At 34.5% G+C, this 19,057-nt stretch overlaps 1 protein-coding gene across 2 annotated transcripts in view; it reads right to left on the reverse strand.

The window, feature by feature from the left end:
• The window catches only part of PLA2G4A (phospholipase A2 group IVA), a 154,455-nt gene that overhangs the window by 99,061 nt on the left and 36,337 nt on the right, over window positions 1–19,057 (reverse strand). For both annotated transcript variants that reach the window (XM_025370665.1, XM_025370654.1), the window contains exon 3: window positions 14,931–15,012. In XM_025370665.1, coding sequence (XP_025226450.1) covers window positions 14,931–15,012 — 82 coding nt within the window. The remainder of the gene's footprint in view (window positions 1–14,930; window positions 15,013–19,057) is intronic.

The raw sequence follows: 19,057 nt of genomic DNA on the forward strand, positions 1-19,057 counted from the left end.
ATTTGTCTTTTGTGTTTCAGTCTCGATATTTTCTATTGACCAATTTTTCAGTTCAGTAATTCCCTCTTTAACTGTTTTCAAACTACAATAAAATCAGCTACTGAGTTCTTAATTTATCGTGTTTTTCAGTTTAAAATTTTCCATTTGATTATTTTCTATATATTTGGTTTCCCAGTAAAATCCTCCATCTTAGCATCTATTTTCTTGAACATATTACTCTTAGTTATTTTCAGATCCATATCCCATACTGTGGATCTATTTTTTCTTGATCTTATTTTTGTTATGCTCATATTCTGCAAGCCACTGAATATTTAAGATTCAGTCAATCTTTGACTGAATGCCAGACCTTTTTATGACAAATTATGGAAGAGCCAGATCTACCTTCACAGATGACCCACTTTATTCTCTGGCAGGCAGAGAGAGTAGGACAGATATCCTCTATTAAATTTTTAAGAATAAATTGACTTCATTCTTTATAAGGTTAGTCTACCTCTTGGTCACTCCCACTCTAAGGCTCCCAACTTAGAGTCAAGGGTATTTATTCGGCCCCTTTTAATTTGGTCTTTTTGATCTCCTTATTTGTTTGTTTGTTTGTTTGTTTCCTCTTATGAGACTGCCAATAACTCTCTTCTGTTTTTCAGGTGTTTTATGTTTGCTTCTCAGGCTGTTGCCCTGCATGAATCAAGAATTTGGCTAGTGCCTCACGTTGAAGGTGCTGGCTGTCAGGCATACTTCTCTATGCTTTCTCTCAAGGAACTTAGCTTCTCAAATTCAACTTATTTTGTCCTAAAATCCAGTCTTTATACTCCAAGTCCTTTGAGATTGGCAAAGCTCTGCTGAATTCTTGACATCTTCACTGCTTGGCTACTTCTTATCCCTATCCCTCCCCTCCAACCTCTCTAGATGCAGCTAACGAATTGAGGGAAAATGTGGCTTGCAGAATATTAGCTTATTTCTTTCTATCTTTTTATTTTTTTTTTTTGTTTTTTTTTGGAGACAGGGTCTTACTGTCACCCAGGCTGAAGTACAGTGGCACCATGGTGCCATCTCATCTCACTGTAGCCTCAACCTCCTGGTTTCAGGTGATCCTCACGCCTTAGCCCTCTTCCCCAAGTAGATGGGACTACAAGTTCACGCCATCATGCTCAGCTAACTTTTTGGATTTTTAGTAGAGACGGGGTTTTACCGTGTTGTCCACGCCTGATCTCGAACCCCTGGGCTCAAACAATCCATCTGCCTTGGCTTGCCAAAGTGCTGGGAATATAGGCATGAGCCACCACGCCCGGCCTGGCTTATTTCTCTTCTGAGATCTTAGTCCCTCAAGTCCCAGTTTACTCATCAGCTTTTCATTCCTTTAGACATTTTAAAAAATTAATTGAAAATGTGTTTCCTAAGTTATTATTAGGAAAAGTAAATATTCTGCTATTAGTCACTTTAGCATGCTTCAGTGACCATTTAATTCCTAACTTGGCCAAACTATAATAATCCCTATTCTTCCCCTCCACCCACCATTCTCCACATGGTTGCTCAAACATTTACTGTTTTTTTCAAGTCACCTACCCCACTTACTACTTCTCTTTTGAGGACACAATTCAGACTCACACGTCACTGAAAAAAACAAAAGGGGAGGACTTGATGTAGTCTTTCCATTTTCCTTCCCTATATCTCACAATTCAAAAAATATGTTTATAATTTAATAATGCATTCATACTTAAGTCCTTCCTCTATTATCTTAGAAGGAAAAGGATCCTTACACTCTTCTCACAATCCCACTGCTCTCAGATATTTCTTATTTTTTAATCCCCAGACTCAAATTTAACCTGTAAATATTAGTTTGGCCTTAGCTGTTTTTTCTCAACTTATAAATATAAACAAATATTGGGCATCCTAAGAAAAATGAACAAAACTTCATCAATTCTGACAATATTTCCAGATCTTTTCTCTCCTACATCAAAGATTTAGGAAAAATAAATATAGTCTACCCTTATTGCTTCTAAATCTCATTATTACATAAGTTTCCAACCTACTGTCCTCTGCCTTCTTCTGTTACCCTAAACAGGTAATTCTCTCGAACATAACTTCAATGCCAAATTCAGTGAGCTTTTTCTCACTTTACTTGACACATATGCAACATCCTCGGTGCAATTATCTTTCTTTGTGTCTAATACATCATTCTTTTGTGATTTCCTACCCACCTCTCTAAACAGTTCCTCTGTATCTTTCACTAGCTTTCTCCACCTCAACTCATCACTACACTATGGACTTTCTTCTTGTGTCCCTTACAAATCCCTTATTAGAATTCTTCAAAAGGAAGTGAGGCCTTTAACCACTGTATTGCTCATGTAGTCAAAACCAAGTTGCAAAGGAATTATCAGTTATTTATATAGTCTTGAAAACACTCAATATGCACCCATCATATCACATGGCACACAATTATCTTCAAGGTTTAAATGGCAGCTATAATGCATTCCTTCATTTCCTCAAGGCTACAAGGGGAAAGTAGTATAAACATGAAAAATATGAGGTTCTTGATTATATGTTAACATATAATCTATTCTTAAGCAATATATTTTGAAATAGTTCAATCCTGTTTAGTTACTCTGAATCAATTCTGGATTTTCTTTAACCCTCCTATAGTTTTGCCTTGCACATAAATGTCAGTGTCTCCCTGATCTACATCTGTGAGCCCAACCTCCATTCTGAGATCTTAAATCTACTCTTAAATGCCTCAAAAATACCTTAAATACCTTGAAGATACTTCAAACTCAATATTTACAACGCAAATTTATTTTCATCATTCTTTTCCTAAATGCAAGATAAAAATTAATACCAAAAAAAAAAAAACCTAAAATAAAAACTTGTGATTTTTCCTCCCTTTCTTTCCTATTTTATTTAATGTCGTCATCTTTTCTACCTGTCTGGGCTAGAAACATGAGAGTTATTATCTTTTCTTCATAATTCACATTTCCACTCTGTCTCTAAGTTTTAGCTTTTCACTTCTAAAATGATGTTAACATCTGACTCCTTCATTTCATTCAAAATAATTGCCCCAATTCAACTAAGCACCACCTCTCACATAGACTGCTACCATAATCTCTTAGTTGCTTATTCTCAAGGAACCTTCTATAATGCAACCACAACTATCCTTCTGAAACACACTTTTGACCTTCGCTGCCTACCAAGTCAGGCTAAATATGGTGAGAAAGACTTAAAGGCTCCCTCCCCACCCCGCATCAAACCCAAGGTTCTCCTTCTAGTCAGTGACCCTTCTCAGCCATTCACTGGAACATCACTCTATGGCAAAGAGGTATCTTTGGAATCTACACATTTCAAACATTCCACACAGGCATATTGATGGCAGAAATATTCGTTCTAACAGAATATTGCTGTACTTTTAGTTGTACATGTTGTTATGTTTTCTTTTGACGTTTTAGCTGATAGCTAAAGTTTATTTAAGTTGTTGTTCTTGTCCTAAGAATATCCAAGATAAGGGTCCAAACACGGTACAGTTAAGAAATATGGAGAATGAGATGTTCTCTCCATTCTTTCCTTATCTAGTACCCACTTCCCTAGTCAACTAGTTGTTTTGTTTTCCTCTTGGGTGAAACTGGCAACTTTAAATCAAGTTCCCCAGAGGCTTTATCTATATACATCTGCATAAAATAAAAATAATTCCACATAAAGCTTCAACCTGCTGGTCAAGTATTATTTCCATCAGAGGTGAAGAAATTGAGACTCAAAGGCATTTAGTGAGTTGAGCAAGTTCATTCAGAGACAGGGTTTTAACCTAGTCTTTCTGAGGCCAGATTTCTTCCTCAGTCAGATATTCCAATACTAATAATTTCTACCTCTTTTTGTCTCTATGAAACTGTAAACTCCATGAGAGCAGTGAGCACAACCTTCCTATTCACTCCTGTGTCCAAGAGTCTCACATAAAGTCTGAGACATAGGAACTTGACAAACATTACTGAAAGAAAGGATGATGGACTGACCCTGACCAATACTGTGGAAGAGGTCATAGGCATATAGGTTATAGACCTTTATCATAGGCACAACAGTCTCCACTCAAATTTCATTTTACTCTTTGGTAATAGGTCTCAACCTTCCTGGTGTTTGTCCCCAACCGGTTTATTTGGATTGTAATATAAATCAATGTCAGTCATTTCTTCCAAGTGTATGTGTAATTAACTTTTATTTCTAAGTATTAATTTTATATTTTAAAAAACCTGAACCTCAGCTTACCTCCCTTCATAATAACTCCAAGGAATAGGCAGAGTACCACAGGACTTGTTACATGTAGCAGCCCCTGCTCCCTCCAGAAAGAGCTCAAAATTAGAATCGTTATGTCTACAGATGCTGAAAGACAACTCCTGGGAATTGCTGGGAGTGCAGAAGCTGAAAAAGTTAGTGAAGAATCCAGTGTGGTTTAGTAAACAGAACTTGGGCAGTAATTCTGTGGGGAGAAAGGAGTAAAGCTTTTACAACAACTTGAGCATTGTCTAGGAACTCAGATACGGAACGCCTTTCCCCTCATTTGAAATTACAATGCAGTTTTATTAACACTATGTTGAAATTCCTTTATTAGGCAGTCTCCAATTTAAGTTGTACATTTCATTTCCTTTTTTCTCATAGGCTGAAAATGTATAATAGTGCTTTCTAAAATCACATTTCCTTTTTAAGGGAGCATAAGGGAGCATGACACTATCAGAAAGTGCCATCGGCCAAATGGATGTCAGGAAGATAGCACAATAGCATCCACTCATGATCAACTTGGTACATTTTGTACTAGCAATTGATTTAGTACATTAATGACTAGCTAACTGAGAGTTGGCATATAATAAAAATGATTTATTGCAAAGATGTTGATATTCATGGGAAAATGGGGAGAAATATATGCCAAAACAACACGAAGAAGACTAAATGTAGATCTAAAACAGAACTGAAAGTGTTGTTGTTGCCTGCATTGTCATTTTACTTAAACTTCTATGATACCTTCTTGGAGAGAAATAAAAATACCTTTGTAATCCGTATCTACGCTTGGAATGTTTTAAATGCTTAAAAAGTACGGATATTTCTTGGAATCTTTATAGACTGGACAGAAAGAGTAATTCTCCAGAAATTCTTATATACCATGATAAAATATATTAATTTATTCATATTATTCATTTTAGCTATATGGATTTAACTATATATGAATTCCACTTACTGTAGACAAGAAAAATTATTCTTTTTCATTAAAAAGAGATTCTTAACCTTAACGCTATTGACATTTTGGGCCAGGTAACTCTTTGCTCTATGGTGCTGACTCTGCCTTCTAGATGCTAGTTGCCAATAGAAATACCCAATGTTGACAAAAATGTCTCTAGAATATTGCCCAATGTGTACCAGGAGACAAAATTGTTTCCCAATTTAGAACCACTGCACTAAAGCAAGACATATTCTTGATATTTATTCACTAGCATAAATAATAAAAATAGCTAAGTTCCCTAAATAATATATATTGGACAGATTATGTCAATCTCACTTTAAATATTCTTCTTATGATTTTCTTTTCCCAAACTGAAATGCACCCCCTACTCATTCCATATATTAAAAGGCTACCTACGTCATAAAGCCCATCTCAATCTACACTCAAGTTGTAAAGTCTTCTCTTATTGGCAACACTTTTCCAAAGGGTTATTTAAGCCCATTTCATCTTCCCACCTACCCCACACACTGCTCACAGGCAAAGCGGCTGCACAAGTAAACATCGAAGTGAGGTAAGTTTGAGTTCCATCCCCAAAACATAACAGCTCTGTGATTCTGGACTACATACTTAACTAAACTTTAACCAAACTTCTTCACCTGTAAAATTAAAATAAAGACAGTACATATCTCATAGTATCACTGAAATGAACACATAAAGTATATCTAATGTAAAGTCCTAAGAATTTTGTTAAATTTTTGTTTATTTAACCAACACTTGCATTGTGCATACTATGCCATAATTTCATTTAAGCTTCATAAATAATAGTAGGATTATTACTCCCATTTAATAGCTGAAGATACTGAGACATAAAATAGCTAAGTAACTTGTCCAAGTTCACATGGTTAATAAGTAGTAGAAGGGAGATTTGAACCCAAGCAAGCCAGTTCCAGAGACCTTGTTTAAACCACTAAACCATGCTTCCTCTTTGTTATAAATTACACACTCCATAAAGTTATCCACAGTAGATATTACATTATTTTTCTTGTAATTTTCAAGGTACTAAATAAGTACTAACTCATAGCACACACTCAGCAATTATTGATAGAGACATTAGTCAAACCTTGCTGGAATACGTGCTGGGTTATATTTCTTTAATGTTTCATTTCTGAAGTTAAAATCTCAAAGTTGTCATTTCGTTTTGCATGTGGAGATTTGAATTATTCTTATACATCAACTAAAAAATAGTTTTGTCTGGAATTTTATCCAAATTATTTCATTAAAATATATTAATATATTAAGCAAGGAGTGAGAATGAAAAAGTACATCCAAGGAGCCAGTAAAATTTATAAAGACCCTCAGACCACAGCTCAGTAAGTTTAATCCATCACTTCAGTCTCTACATTACCTAATTTTTATTTTTAAGAAAGATTTTATGATATTAAGATATACTAAAATAACATATGGTAAGCATGTTCACTTAAATGTTTAAATTTTTAGAGCAGCAGAGGTATTCTCTTAGACATAAAAACTTTAAGAACATACTTGTCCTTGGTAATTTAAGAAACATTTAGCCCTGTTTAAATTTAATTCCATTAGGTTTTAATCACATACTTTCTCTACAGAAGTGGCATATGGTTTTTGAACAATTGATATTATTGAAATATCGTAGAATATTATTCACTGTATTCATCAGGCCTAAAACACATGAATACACATACAGAAACAAAAAAATCTAATGAAGTATAGAGATGAAAAGGATTAATTGTATTCATAAAACCACTTAACAACTTTGTAAACTACCTGACATTCTAAGCAGATGAGGAAGGAACAATAATGCCTTACTAACACATTATATTTCTCCACTACACAGAAAAGACAAGATAAGAGATGTGAGAGAGACATGCGTTATGAAACACTTTACTTATCTTGAAATTATCTTCCACGAAAAGACCATTGGGAAATAATTTCATTATACTTAGAATTTTTAAAATCTTGGGTGGATACTCTAAAACATTCCAAAACCATTAATAAACTAAAACTCATGTTCAGTCATAACCTGAAGACTGATGTTAAGGAAATATTTATATCAGAAAAGATATATTTTAGGGTTGCTGGTCTATACTTTGGCTAAAGTACAGACCAACAGCAATGCCATTTATAAAAAATAAGATTTGAAACTCCATAATTAATGTAAAAAAGATTAATTAAATTCACTCAAAGGTGTCATAAAATTTCCTGTGCATTGAACCTCAGAAAAATTCTAGTTAGTGGTGGTTAGAAACAAGAGTCATTTATAATCTTTAAAAAGTGAAGTATAAAATTGTTTTCTAAAATTCTGTCTCTACTGAAGCAAAAAAGGAAGTAATATCAAAAAATAAAGTAATAATTACACACTGTCATATATTTTACTCATTCATTCAATATTCCCTGAGATCTTACTACTATGCCAGACTCAGAATTAAGCTTTTTTTTTTTTTTTTTTTTTTTTTTTTTTTTTTGTGAGTAAGCCTTAGTCTTGAAAGTGCATGATTACACTCTCATGTGACAAGTGTTACAAAGAAGTCTAGACAGCTGCTGAGAGAGCACAGGGAGTGAAATGTACCCAAGTGTTTTCAGAAAAGAGTTTAACAAAGGAGATACCATTCTCCATTTTGTTCTCTCAAGCTAAGAAAGAAGGGTCCGATAATTTGCTCAACACAGAAATTCACAATGGAAATTTCTTGTCTCTAGGGTGAAAAATTGAAAATTAGTCCAATGCACAGACTACCCAAAATAATATTCTTGGTTCATACAAAGATGATGTTGAAGAAACAGATGTCTTTTCATATTTCTGTTTGAAGTAACTATGATAATAATGGGTCACATTTATTGAGCACTTTCTCTGTGTTAGGCATATAAGTACTTTGCATATGTCAACTCGTTCAGTGCTTACAATATCTCCCACGATGGAGGAAGGCAGAGACAGGAGAAGTAATCTGCCCAAGGACACAGGGCTCGTGAGCAGTCTGCCCTCTCCATCTTTCCTGGAGCTTCTGATCACCGTGAAACTCAAGAATAGCTACCAAACAGATCATTTATTTTCACACTGATTCCTACATGCTCTTGTTGCTAAAGAAGACTCTTAAAAGATTAAATAGATAATGTTTCCCTAAATATCCAATACCCTGCCTCTCACTCCAACATTTACAAATAGGAAGACTGAGTTCTAAGCTCCTTTTTCCCGGGGAATGATTAACACTTTGCATTGAGAAGTGGGACCTCTGAGGAGGATTAAGCAGATCGCCCTACAGGTGAGAGGGTTGAGGCTGCAACTTTGGAAAGATAAAGCTGAAGGAAAGAGGGTTACCCTTCCTGAAAATGTTATATGCATTTGGGTTTTCTTTCGTTTCTACAAGTTTTAGAAGCCCGTGCGTCTTGTGTATTGTACACGGGATGGTGGCTACAGGATGGCCATGAAGTCTGAACTCTAACCACCATCACCGGGAGAACAGCAGTAAGATCTCCCTGGTGTGCTGCGTGATCACTGGGGAAGACTGCTCTGAAAGGCATTTCAGTGCCTGCCAAAAAGTGGATGGCCAGAATCCATGAAGACAACATTTAACAGAAGGGTCGATGCCAGTGATGACAAACAGCAAAGATTATGCAAGCCCTACTCCTAATTTACAGGCAAGTATAAATGCTTAGAATTCCTGTAGGACCTTGGAGAGAGGGAGACCACTGACAGTTCCCCCACCTTCTCTAGGGAATGGGGCTCACAATAAAAACTAATGTGATTTGGAAAAAATCATGTAAGGGAAGATTTCATGGCCCTAAGCAAGAATATAGAGACTATCCACACCATTACACGGTGATGTGTACACTTTCAGAAATTTCTCCACAGGACTACAAAGACATAAAAAGCAACACAGCATGATTTAAAAAGAACTGAACATTTGCATATATTTAGAATATCTACTTTATGTATGAACATACTGTCAAAATAAACTGTTAAAAAATTTTCATAGTTATTTCACGAATCTTATAAATGTTCAACATGCATCCCTCACATCACAAGGCCCACATCAGAACTGTTGCTGACTCATCCTAGACAGCACATCTCCACTAAAGGAGAGGCGAAGGCACAGTGGGTTCCTTCTTTCCTAAAGGCCATAAAGCAGAGCAAACTCAAGTTTTCACAAGTCCCCACAAGAAAGCATGTGGTCTAAAACATTTGAAAAAACTTTTTCATTCTGTTTGGAATCACCCTGGTTTTGTGCTTACAATTCTCTGACAATGTGTGAAAGGTGAAAGTTTAAACTTCCCTTTGGGAGAAGCGCCATATTTTCATTAGCAGCAAGGATTTACCTAAACTTCATACAGTGGAAACATATTACATCACAGGCGTGCCACATCGGAACCAAAGCTCTTTGCAGGAGAGAATAAAACAATATTTTACCATGCTGCAGTGGTTAAAAGCAGGGTACCTAGTGTGATGCTGCCTGGGTTCTTAGATGGATCACAAATATCACACAATCAAATATCACACAGTCAAATATCACACAACCACCAATTAAGCTGAAAGAGAATTACATATTAAACTATTTATGGAAGGTACCTTTATATGTATGAGGGAAAGACTATATTTGTAAATGTGTGTGTATGTATAGTACATTTCATGTATTAGTCATTTAACATGAAGTGAGCACTGTGACTTTTGAAACAATAAAAATATATGTTCTTCCTTTCTCATGGGTTGTAATCTGATATTTTTGTGATTTTAGTATAAAATAATTTCAGAATTTAACAATGTAACTGTGGATTTAAGGTAGTTATGTTCATTTCTATCATTCTCATTGATAATGTAATGAGTTATGTAATTAAGCATGCTTTCATAAGAATTTCAAAAATAAACAGCATTAAGGTATTCATGATTATTTTATTTTACAAAAGTAAAATCAGTGAAAAACAAAAGTCTTAGAATCTTTGTTCCATCATGGATTTTTAAAGTCTTTGCTCTGCTCACAAGTCCTGTAGATCTCAGGGTAAGCAAACATAAACTAGAAGAAATTGCCTAGAGCTTGCCTTTCAAAATGTGGTTCATGGGTCAGCAATGTCTACATCAGTTGTATGTTAGAAATTTGGAATCTACTCCCCAAACCTACAAAACCAAAATCTGCATTTTGAATAAAAACCCCCAGTGACTCATACGGACATTAAAATCTAAGAAGCACCATTTGGGGAAGATTAGGTCCAGCCTTAGAACTGCAAATGGCACAACCCTTTAAAAATTAGAAACTTGATCCAAATCTTGCCAGGAAGTTATCAGAAATAGAATATCATTTACCTACAGACACAGACTTTTTGAATATTAAGAGCCTGAGGTTATTAAGAAAATCTTAAAGAAGTAGTTAAGATATTAATCAACACAATCTTATAAAATTGGCTTGAATACAATGAGTTCATAATTTTCCCAAGCATATGTATTTTTTATTAGAGTTTAAATGCGAGCATTAAACACCGTTGTCATTTGAATACTTAAGTTATATCCACCTGCAATCCTATAACTGTTCTTAGAAGCTCTAATGTTTATGATGTTAATTCTGTAAAGAAAAAGAGTTCATGTGTCTAATAAAAGGACCAGACAAGGAAAGAATCCTCAGTATACATATCCATAATTAGGATAGTTCTAAAACTCTAATATTCTGTAGTATTTTATCATGTAAAAAACATGATGGCATTTCTTATCTAATCTCATCGCAGGGAGTGAAACATGGCTCTAATAGTTCTGAATTCTGAGACTAGACTCCATTATCATTCAGGATCTGTGTTTTCCCCAACACTTTCTAAAAGAAGCAGAAATTCAATAAGGTAGCTATTGCATTTGTGTCAGCTATTTCATTTGGTTATAAAATGAGTTTGTGGCCAGAGTTGTGTGTTCTGTTTCTCACAGGCACAAAGAAAATTCTATGACCAATTGAAATACTACACTCACTGCAGCCATTCTGCAAACTTATCTTCTGTTAAAAGAGGAAAAGGACAATGTAGAATATAGAGTTTAACACACATTCACCCAACATTTAGCACCCAACATGATGTTGACATGTAGCTTGTTACATATCATATCTACAACAACTTCCTGTAGGTTTAAAAGCAAGAGTTACATTAATATTATCAAATTAATGCAAGTTACTTATTTCAAAGATAAAAATAGAGTGATGATTTTGAGTCAGGTGTAAATGTGAACTTCAGACTGCCTCTTCCTATGAACTGTAAACATAAGAATGCAGAAGGAGTTATTACTGGAGCACTGGGTATAAATACTACATTTGAGTAATACTGAGATTAGCAACCATGACTGGGAAGGAACTGGCAGCTGTCTTATTCTTGGCTTGTCAATGCCCTCAAGTGAAAACAAGGAATGAAAGAGATGCTATAAATTAAAATGTCAGCTCTGACTCTTCAAAATACAGTTTATTGGGTGTTGCTGATTTTATTCTGATGTTTTAACAGTGCAGAAGCATATTTCTAAATGTAGCTAGTTAGGGCAGCATGATTTATGAAAGGACAAAATAAAAAGTAGATATAACCTTAGTATTATCCTTTATTATTATTATACTTTAAGTTCTAGGGTACATGTGCATTATGTGCAGGTTTGTTACACATGTATAAGGCGCTGGATTTAGTATTATCCTTTTTAAAAAGAGATATAAATATTTTACCAAGAATTAACTATTTGATGTTTTATTTATCTTGATACCCTTGAGAAAGCCCTCACACACACAAGCAAGGCAGAAAACTCCAGTAGTAATCCATCATTCTTCTTTACCAAGATGTAGAATTTTATGGAGCTCTACCTTTATAAATAAATGCAGACACTATAAACAACAGAAAAGGATGTAGACTTCTGTGATCCTGGTCTTCACAGATCTTAGGACTTTTAAAAAATAGTTCTTATAGTTCTATTCTTGTCTATGTTTAAAGAACTGCTATATACAAACACCCCAAATTCAGCTATTTGGTAATTTGTATAGATCAAACTCTCCAAGAAATATCATCAAAATTCCTCTCAGAAAAGTGATGGCTAATACCTGTGCCTTTTCTCACTAGAATCTCCTATGGAACTTTTCAAAAATAAAGTGGTTGGCACTGTATATCATCAATTCACTTTTCCATAGAAACTTTATCACTACATTTATTTCTCGAAAAATCTTTCATGTTCTTTTTGTCTCTTCCTGACTCCTGTGAACTCATTAAGGTGATGTAAATGGTTGGCAACAACTCCCTCCCCACACAAAAAAAGCAGTAATTCAAAAATAATCCAATTACAAATGCTGAATAAAAATTCTAATAGAATGCCATAATACTGTCCTTTCTCCCATAGCAATTAATCTTCAGTGGCCATTCCTTCCATGGGTCCTTCACTTTAAAAAGGAAGCTTCTAAAATTAAGAGTCTAATCTGTGTTATGTACACTGTGGGGATCCAAAATCTAAATGTTCTCTGTCCCAGGAGATGAATTAATATCTCAGGTTCATTCTTTTAGTAATATTATCAATATCAATTCAAAGAGATTTAAAATGAAACTTTCAGCATTGCTTTTTTCCCTATTCTAATTATAGTAAGTAACCATTGCCAAAGTACCTGGGCCTACCATGAGAAGTTGCTAGAAAATCAGATCCACACCAGTTGAAAGAGACTCATGGAGCATAAAGTTTGAACTGCTGTTGGATGCATCTTAAGCACAATAATAGCCATTGTCTCTACACAACAGAACTCTGCATTGATTAAAAAAAAGAGGGGGTGGGTTGCTGCTGCTTTATCTAAGAGATAATAACTGCATTTTTAAAAGTCAAATTAGCTCTGTCTTTTGCATGCCTGACAAGCTACTGACATAGAATTTAGTTGAATTAAGAATGGCTTTTCCAACACACAGCATGACCTCTTTGGTTGTAAAACTCATACCTTATCTTAAGATTATGGTGGGTAATAGTCTCTAAATACAGCTTCTAATGAGGCTTCTCTTTCACAAGGGCCTTTCTTTCAGTAAATTCTCATTAAAATGGTGAAAATGAAAAGAATTGTGAAAAGCAAAATAAGAATACCTTCAGAAAAATATTAATAAAGGGATGATTAGATGGTTTAAACTGAAGTCTGAGATAAACTTAAAATGTAAACCTCTGATCGAAGCTAGTTTTGAAGACATTGCCATTGCTTTCCTCACCTGCCATGAAAACCACTGTTCAGCCAAAACTCTTGCTGTTAGATTCTATCTAACAATCCTTTCCTCGCTTCTGACATTTACCAGCTTCCTGGACTCTCCTCATTCACTGAAGCTTTAAGCTCACATTCTTTCTTTTCTTAGTATCTAACTCCTCCCTCTTTATTGGCATTTTCATTGCCATTTCAACAAGCTGACGTCCCTCCTGTTCTTTGAAAAAAAAGAAAAACCTATTTTCCATATTCTTCTCCAATATATTTAATATACTACAATCACAACATTTTGAAAAATGAAAATTTAGGTGTATGACTTACTACTTAAATGCCACCAAATTCTTCCCATTGCATTAATGAAAAAATCTCAGTCTTAAGTCTTTGTCTTACCACGGCTTATCATCCTATCTATTCTCTAGTAATATTGGGTCTGTTCTAGCTCCTCACAAGCACTCTGGTCTTTTTTGCCTTGGAACGTGCTGTTTTCTCTGCCTAGGACTTCTTCTTGCTCTCATGACCAAGATACTTTTCTTTTAGGTACCAGTTGAAATGTCATTTGGGCTGGGAACCCTACATTGCTTCCTGGATGATACATTGCAATCTCTGTTCCTTTACCAAAACCTGTTTTGAGAGTTAAATTATCCATTCCCATATTAATAATCTAAGATGGTAACAAATCTAAGACATTATTAAATCTACGATGTTATCAAACCCATCGTCATAATACTTCATTGTATCCATTATTCTTTCTATTCCCACCTGCATGAATTCCAACCATTTAAATAATAAGATTCCACAAGGAAAACTGCCTTTTTTTAAAAGCATGAAGGAAGATACTGTCAACAAGTTAGTTCAGCATTATCCTCAGGCTGTGGTTCGCATCATTTCAGGCTGTCCTATACCAGTTTCTATGGCTATTGCATACAAAATAAACATACTCAAAGGCATAAGGACTAGAGAAAAACTACATTTTAAAAATTCTAAATGTATAATACCTCACAGAGGCAGCTTGTTTAAAGTCTTTACTCAGTACTCTTGTAGAAGCAAAATTAAACAAAATTTCTTTGAATTCCCAAGATGTGTACATCACAAGAAAGTCCTTTTGTCTGACTCCAAGTGACCTCAGCTAATTTAAGACCCAGGTAAAATGCTATTCTGACAGATAGCATCAGAGAACTGTTTGAAATGTTATCATTCAAAGATCTAGACAAACATAACCACACTTAAAGAAGGCAGAACCTCTGATTAGTCAAGGAACTCAAGCAACTAGAGGGTGAACCATAATTACACATGTTTAACAGCAAAGAAAATAAGGGCACTTACGCATGTCACCAAAGGCCCCCTTTGTGACTCTGGCTAATTTAAGGCCCCGGTAAAATGCTATTCTGACAGATAGCATCAGAGAACTGTTTGGAATGTTATCATTCAAAGATCTCAACAAACATAACCACATTTGAAGACGGCAGAATCTCCGATTTGTCAAGGAACTCAAGCAATTGAAGGGTGAACCATAATTACACATGTTTAACAGCAAAGAAAATAAGGGTACTTACGCATGTCACCAAAGGCCCCCTTTGTCACTTTGGTGGCACGTAACACCACTACCGTAAACTTGTGGGAATACTGGTGCTCCACCTGGAAATAAAATGACAGTAAATTTAAAATAAGCTTCCAACATAGAACCTCATTTTTTCCTTGAGATTAATTTAAAACAGTCTACTTAAAAACAAGTAGCATGCATACTAGAAACATTATTTGATCTAAGGTTGTTTCTTTTTCCACTCTCTTCTCGCTCATCACAGTATCATTGGGAAGTTTAGATTGTGCCTTAAAATGTCACTACAGCTTGACCATGAGCAATTCTTTGTAGTCTGGTTTACCAAGCACTTGGTAAAAAATGTAAATCAGGACTGCAGGTATTCTAGGAGCACAATCAGGCTTTGTACTTGTTGACTAGGAAGCCCTGGCTTATAAAGGTGAACTCAGAGCAAGACGTACTAGATTCGTTTGTTGTTGTTGTTGCTGTTCACTGAAGCAATCAATCAAAAGTATTTTCTGAATGACGTTTCCAGGACAGCCTTCAAAACCCTATGGACCCAAGGCAATAACCAGCAAACAAATTGCACGAATTGTAATGCATTTGTTAGAAATCATATGCAAGAATATTAAAATTTGCTATTAGCCTAACACCTTGCATAAACATAATAAACATTAACAGGTAGAGAACTTCATTAGACACGTCACTTAAATGGGAAACAGTTATTAAACAATTCTACTCACTAAAGCAGAATGAGGAAGCAGGAACTCACATAGTTCTTGGAGCAACTGAAAAGGTTACAAAGTCTTTATCTAAAACTCAAGCATTTCTTGTTTTAATCTTAGGAGAGGTCACTTCCCTTAATTTTAGTAGGCTTGCTTAACTGGTTGAAAAGTTCATAATTGATTAAAAAGAGGCTCAGATACTGACAATACTGAAAAGTGAGTAGCCACAGTCTAAATGCAAGGAGGCAAAAAAAAAAAAATGTCAATAGTGTAGACAGATTGATAAGGACCAGCAGTAGTACAATATAGGGACAAAAATTAGACAGCACACAATAGTTTCTATAGAAATCACTCCATCAATAGTGCAATTAATATTCCAATTTATAATACAGCATCAAAGAGGTGAAGACATGAATAATGAGCATATCTTGTTTAAAAAGTCAGAGAAGCATAAAAATATTTCAAAATAATGCTTATTCAACTTTATTTTAAAAAAGAAATACCTTCAACATCCAAGAGTTCTGAGTAGCCAAAGTTTTATTATACATAGATGAAATGAACAATCAGAAAAATAATTGAAACTAAATGAAATTGACAGCACAACTTGTCAAAATTTGAATGATGCATTGAAAGCAGTACTGAATGGGAAATTTATAGCACTGAATGCATATATTAAAAAAGAAGAAAGAACTAAAACCAATAATCTAAGCTACCACCTTAGGGTACTAGAAAAAGAAGAGCAAATTAAATCCAAGGTAAGCAAAAGAAAAATAGTAAATATTAGAACAGAAATCAATAAAATTGGAAACAGGAACTAGAGAAAATCAATGAAACCAAAATTTGGTTCTTTGAAAAAATCAATAAGATCAATGAGACATTAGCCATGCTAAGGAAAAAAAAAAGAGAGAGAGAGAGCGAGAGAGAGAGGACAAAATTACTAATACCAGAAATGATAAGGGACAGTATTACAGATCACATGGATATTAAAAGGATAACAGAAGAAATACTACAAACAACTCTACGCTCACAAATTTGATAACCTGGATGAAATGAATCAATTTCTTAAAAGACAGAATCTATCAAAATTTTCATAAGAAGAAATAGACAATCTAAATAGACACGTCTATTAAAGAAATTGAATCAATAATTAATAACCTTACAAAACAGAAAGCACCATGCTCACATGGCTTCACTGTTAAATTCTACCAAACATTTAAGAGGAAACTATATCAATTATTATATCAATTCTCTGCAACCTCTTCCAGAGGATTAAAGCAAAGGGAATACTTCTTAAATCTTTCTTGGAGGCCACCATTACCCAAATTCCAAAACCAGACAAAGACATTACAAGAAAAGAAAACTACAGGCCAATATTTCTCATGAACATACATGCTAAAGTTCTCAACAAAATATTAGTAAATCAAGTCCAACAACATATAAAAAGGATTATACACCAGGCCGGGCACAGTGGCTCATGTCTGTATTTTAGGAGGCCAAGGCGGGCATATCACCTGAGGTCAGGAGTGTGAGACCAGCCTGGCTAACATAGTGAAACTCTATCTCTACTAAAAATACCAAAAAATTAGCTGGGCATGGTGGTGTGTGACTGTAATCCCAGCTACTTGGGAGGCTGAAGCAAGAGAATCGCTTGAACCCTGGCAGCAGAGGTTGCAGTGAGCAAGACAACACCACTGCACTCCAGCCTAGGTGACAGAGTGGACTCCGTCTAAAAAAAAAAAAAGAATTATACACCATGACCAAGTGGGGTTTATGTCAGATACGCAAGGCTGATTCAGCATTCAAAAGTCTATTAATTAAAGCCATCATATCAACAGGCTAAACAAGAAAAATTACATGATCATATCAACAGATGAATAAAAAGCATCCAACAAAATTTAACATCCATTCATAATAAAAAAAAATTTCAGCAAAATAGAAATAGAAGGAAGTTTCATCAACTTGATAAAGGACATCTACAAAAAAACTATAATTAATGTCATATTTAATGATGACAAATGGAAGCTTCCCCAAAAAGATCAGGAGCAAAGTAAGGAGGAACCCTGTCATCACCCCTTTTCAACATTGTACTGGAAGTCCTATTTAATGCAATAAGATAAGAAAAGGAAATAAAAGGTATATAGATTGAGCATGAAGAAATAAAACTTTGTTCACAGATAACATGTATGTTTATGAAGAAAACCCAATATAATCAATTTGAAAAAATACTCCTGGAACTAATTATATGACTATAACAAGGTTGCAGGAGATAAGATTAACATACAAAAGTCAATTGCTTTTCTACATACCAGAAATGAACAAGTAGACTTTGAAATTAAAAACACAATACTTCTTATATTAGCACTTCCCAAAATGAAATAGTTATAAATCTAGCAATGTATGTAGAGGATCTATATGAGGAAGAATACAAAATTCATATGAAATAAGTCGAGGAAGAACTAAATAAATGGAGAGATATTCAATATTCATGGATGGGAAGACTCAATAATGTAAAGACGTCATTTCTTTCCATTGTGACCTATAGATTGAACAAAGTCCCGACAAAAATCACAAAATATTCTGTGAAAACGAGAAACTGATTCTAAAATTTATATGAAGAGGCAAAAGCAGAATAGTAAACACAAAATTGAAGGAGAAGAGAAAAGTTAGAGTACTGACGCTATGCAACTTCAAGACTTACTATAAAGCTACAGTAATCAAGACAGTGTGGTACAGGCAATAAAAAAAAAAAAAAAAATACACAAACAAACAAACCAGATCAGTGGAACAGAATAGAGAAGCACATAGATGAAGTCAACTGATCTTTGACAAAGGAGAAAAGACAATATAACAAAGCAAAGATAATCTTTTCAACAAATGATGCTTGAACAACTGGACATCCACATGCAGAAAATGAATCTACACAGGTGATAACTGGGCCTGAAATACAATGAGAAAATGCTCTTGAAAATCTGTTTAAAATTGGCTTTCTCTGCAAAAGAAACCCTCTCAATAATAATTATTACACATAATGATGCCCCCTCCCAAAATCATCTATGCTTTTTTTCCATATCTAAGAATTTCTAATATTACATGGATTTTCAAATACCTAGAAACCTTCCTTGTATCATAAAAACTATGAGCAATATTTTTATCCATTATTTAATATTTGATTTTTGAAGTTGCTGCAAATATATTCATATACTAAATGTTTATTAATAACATGGACAAAAAGATTGTTTTTATTATAAGGACTCATTGAATGTGAACCATATGTCATACATCCTAGTAGACACCAACTGTCATTTAATATTCCCAACAACCCTAAAGAATAGGTGTTATTATTTATATTTATAAATGAGTAAAATGAGATTCTGAGAGACTCAGTAATTTCCCAGTTACTCATAGATAGTAAATGATG

The sequence above is a fragment of the Theropithecus gelada genome, chromosome 1 (genome assembly GCF_003255815.1).
Source record: "Theropithecus gelada isolate Dixy chromosome 1, Tgel_1.0, whole genome shotgun sequence".
NCBI classification, from domain to species: Eukaryota; Metazoa; Chordata; class Mammalia; order Primates; family Cercopithecidae; genus Theropithecus; species Theropithecus gelada.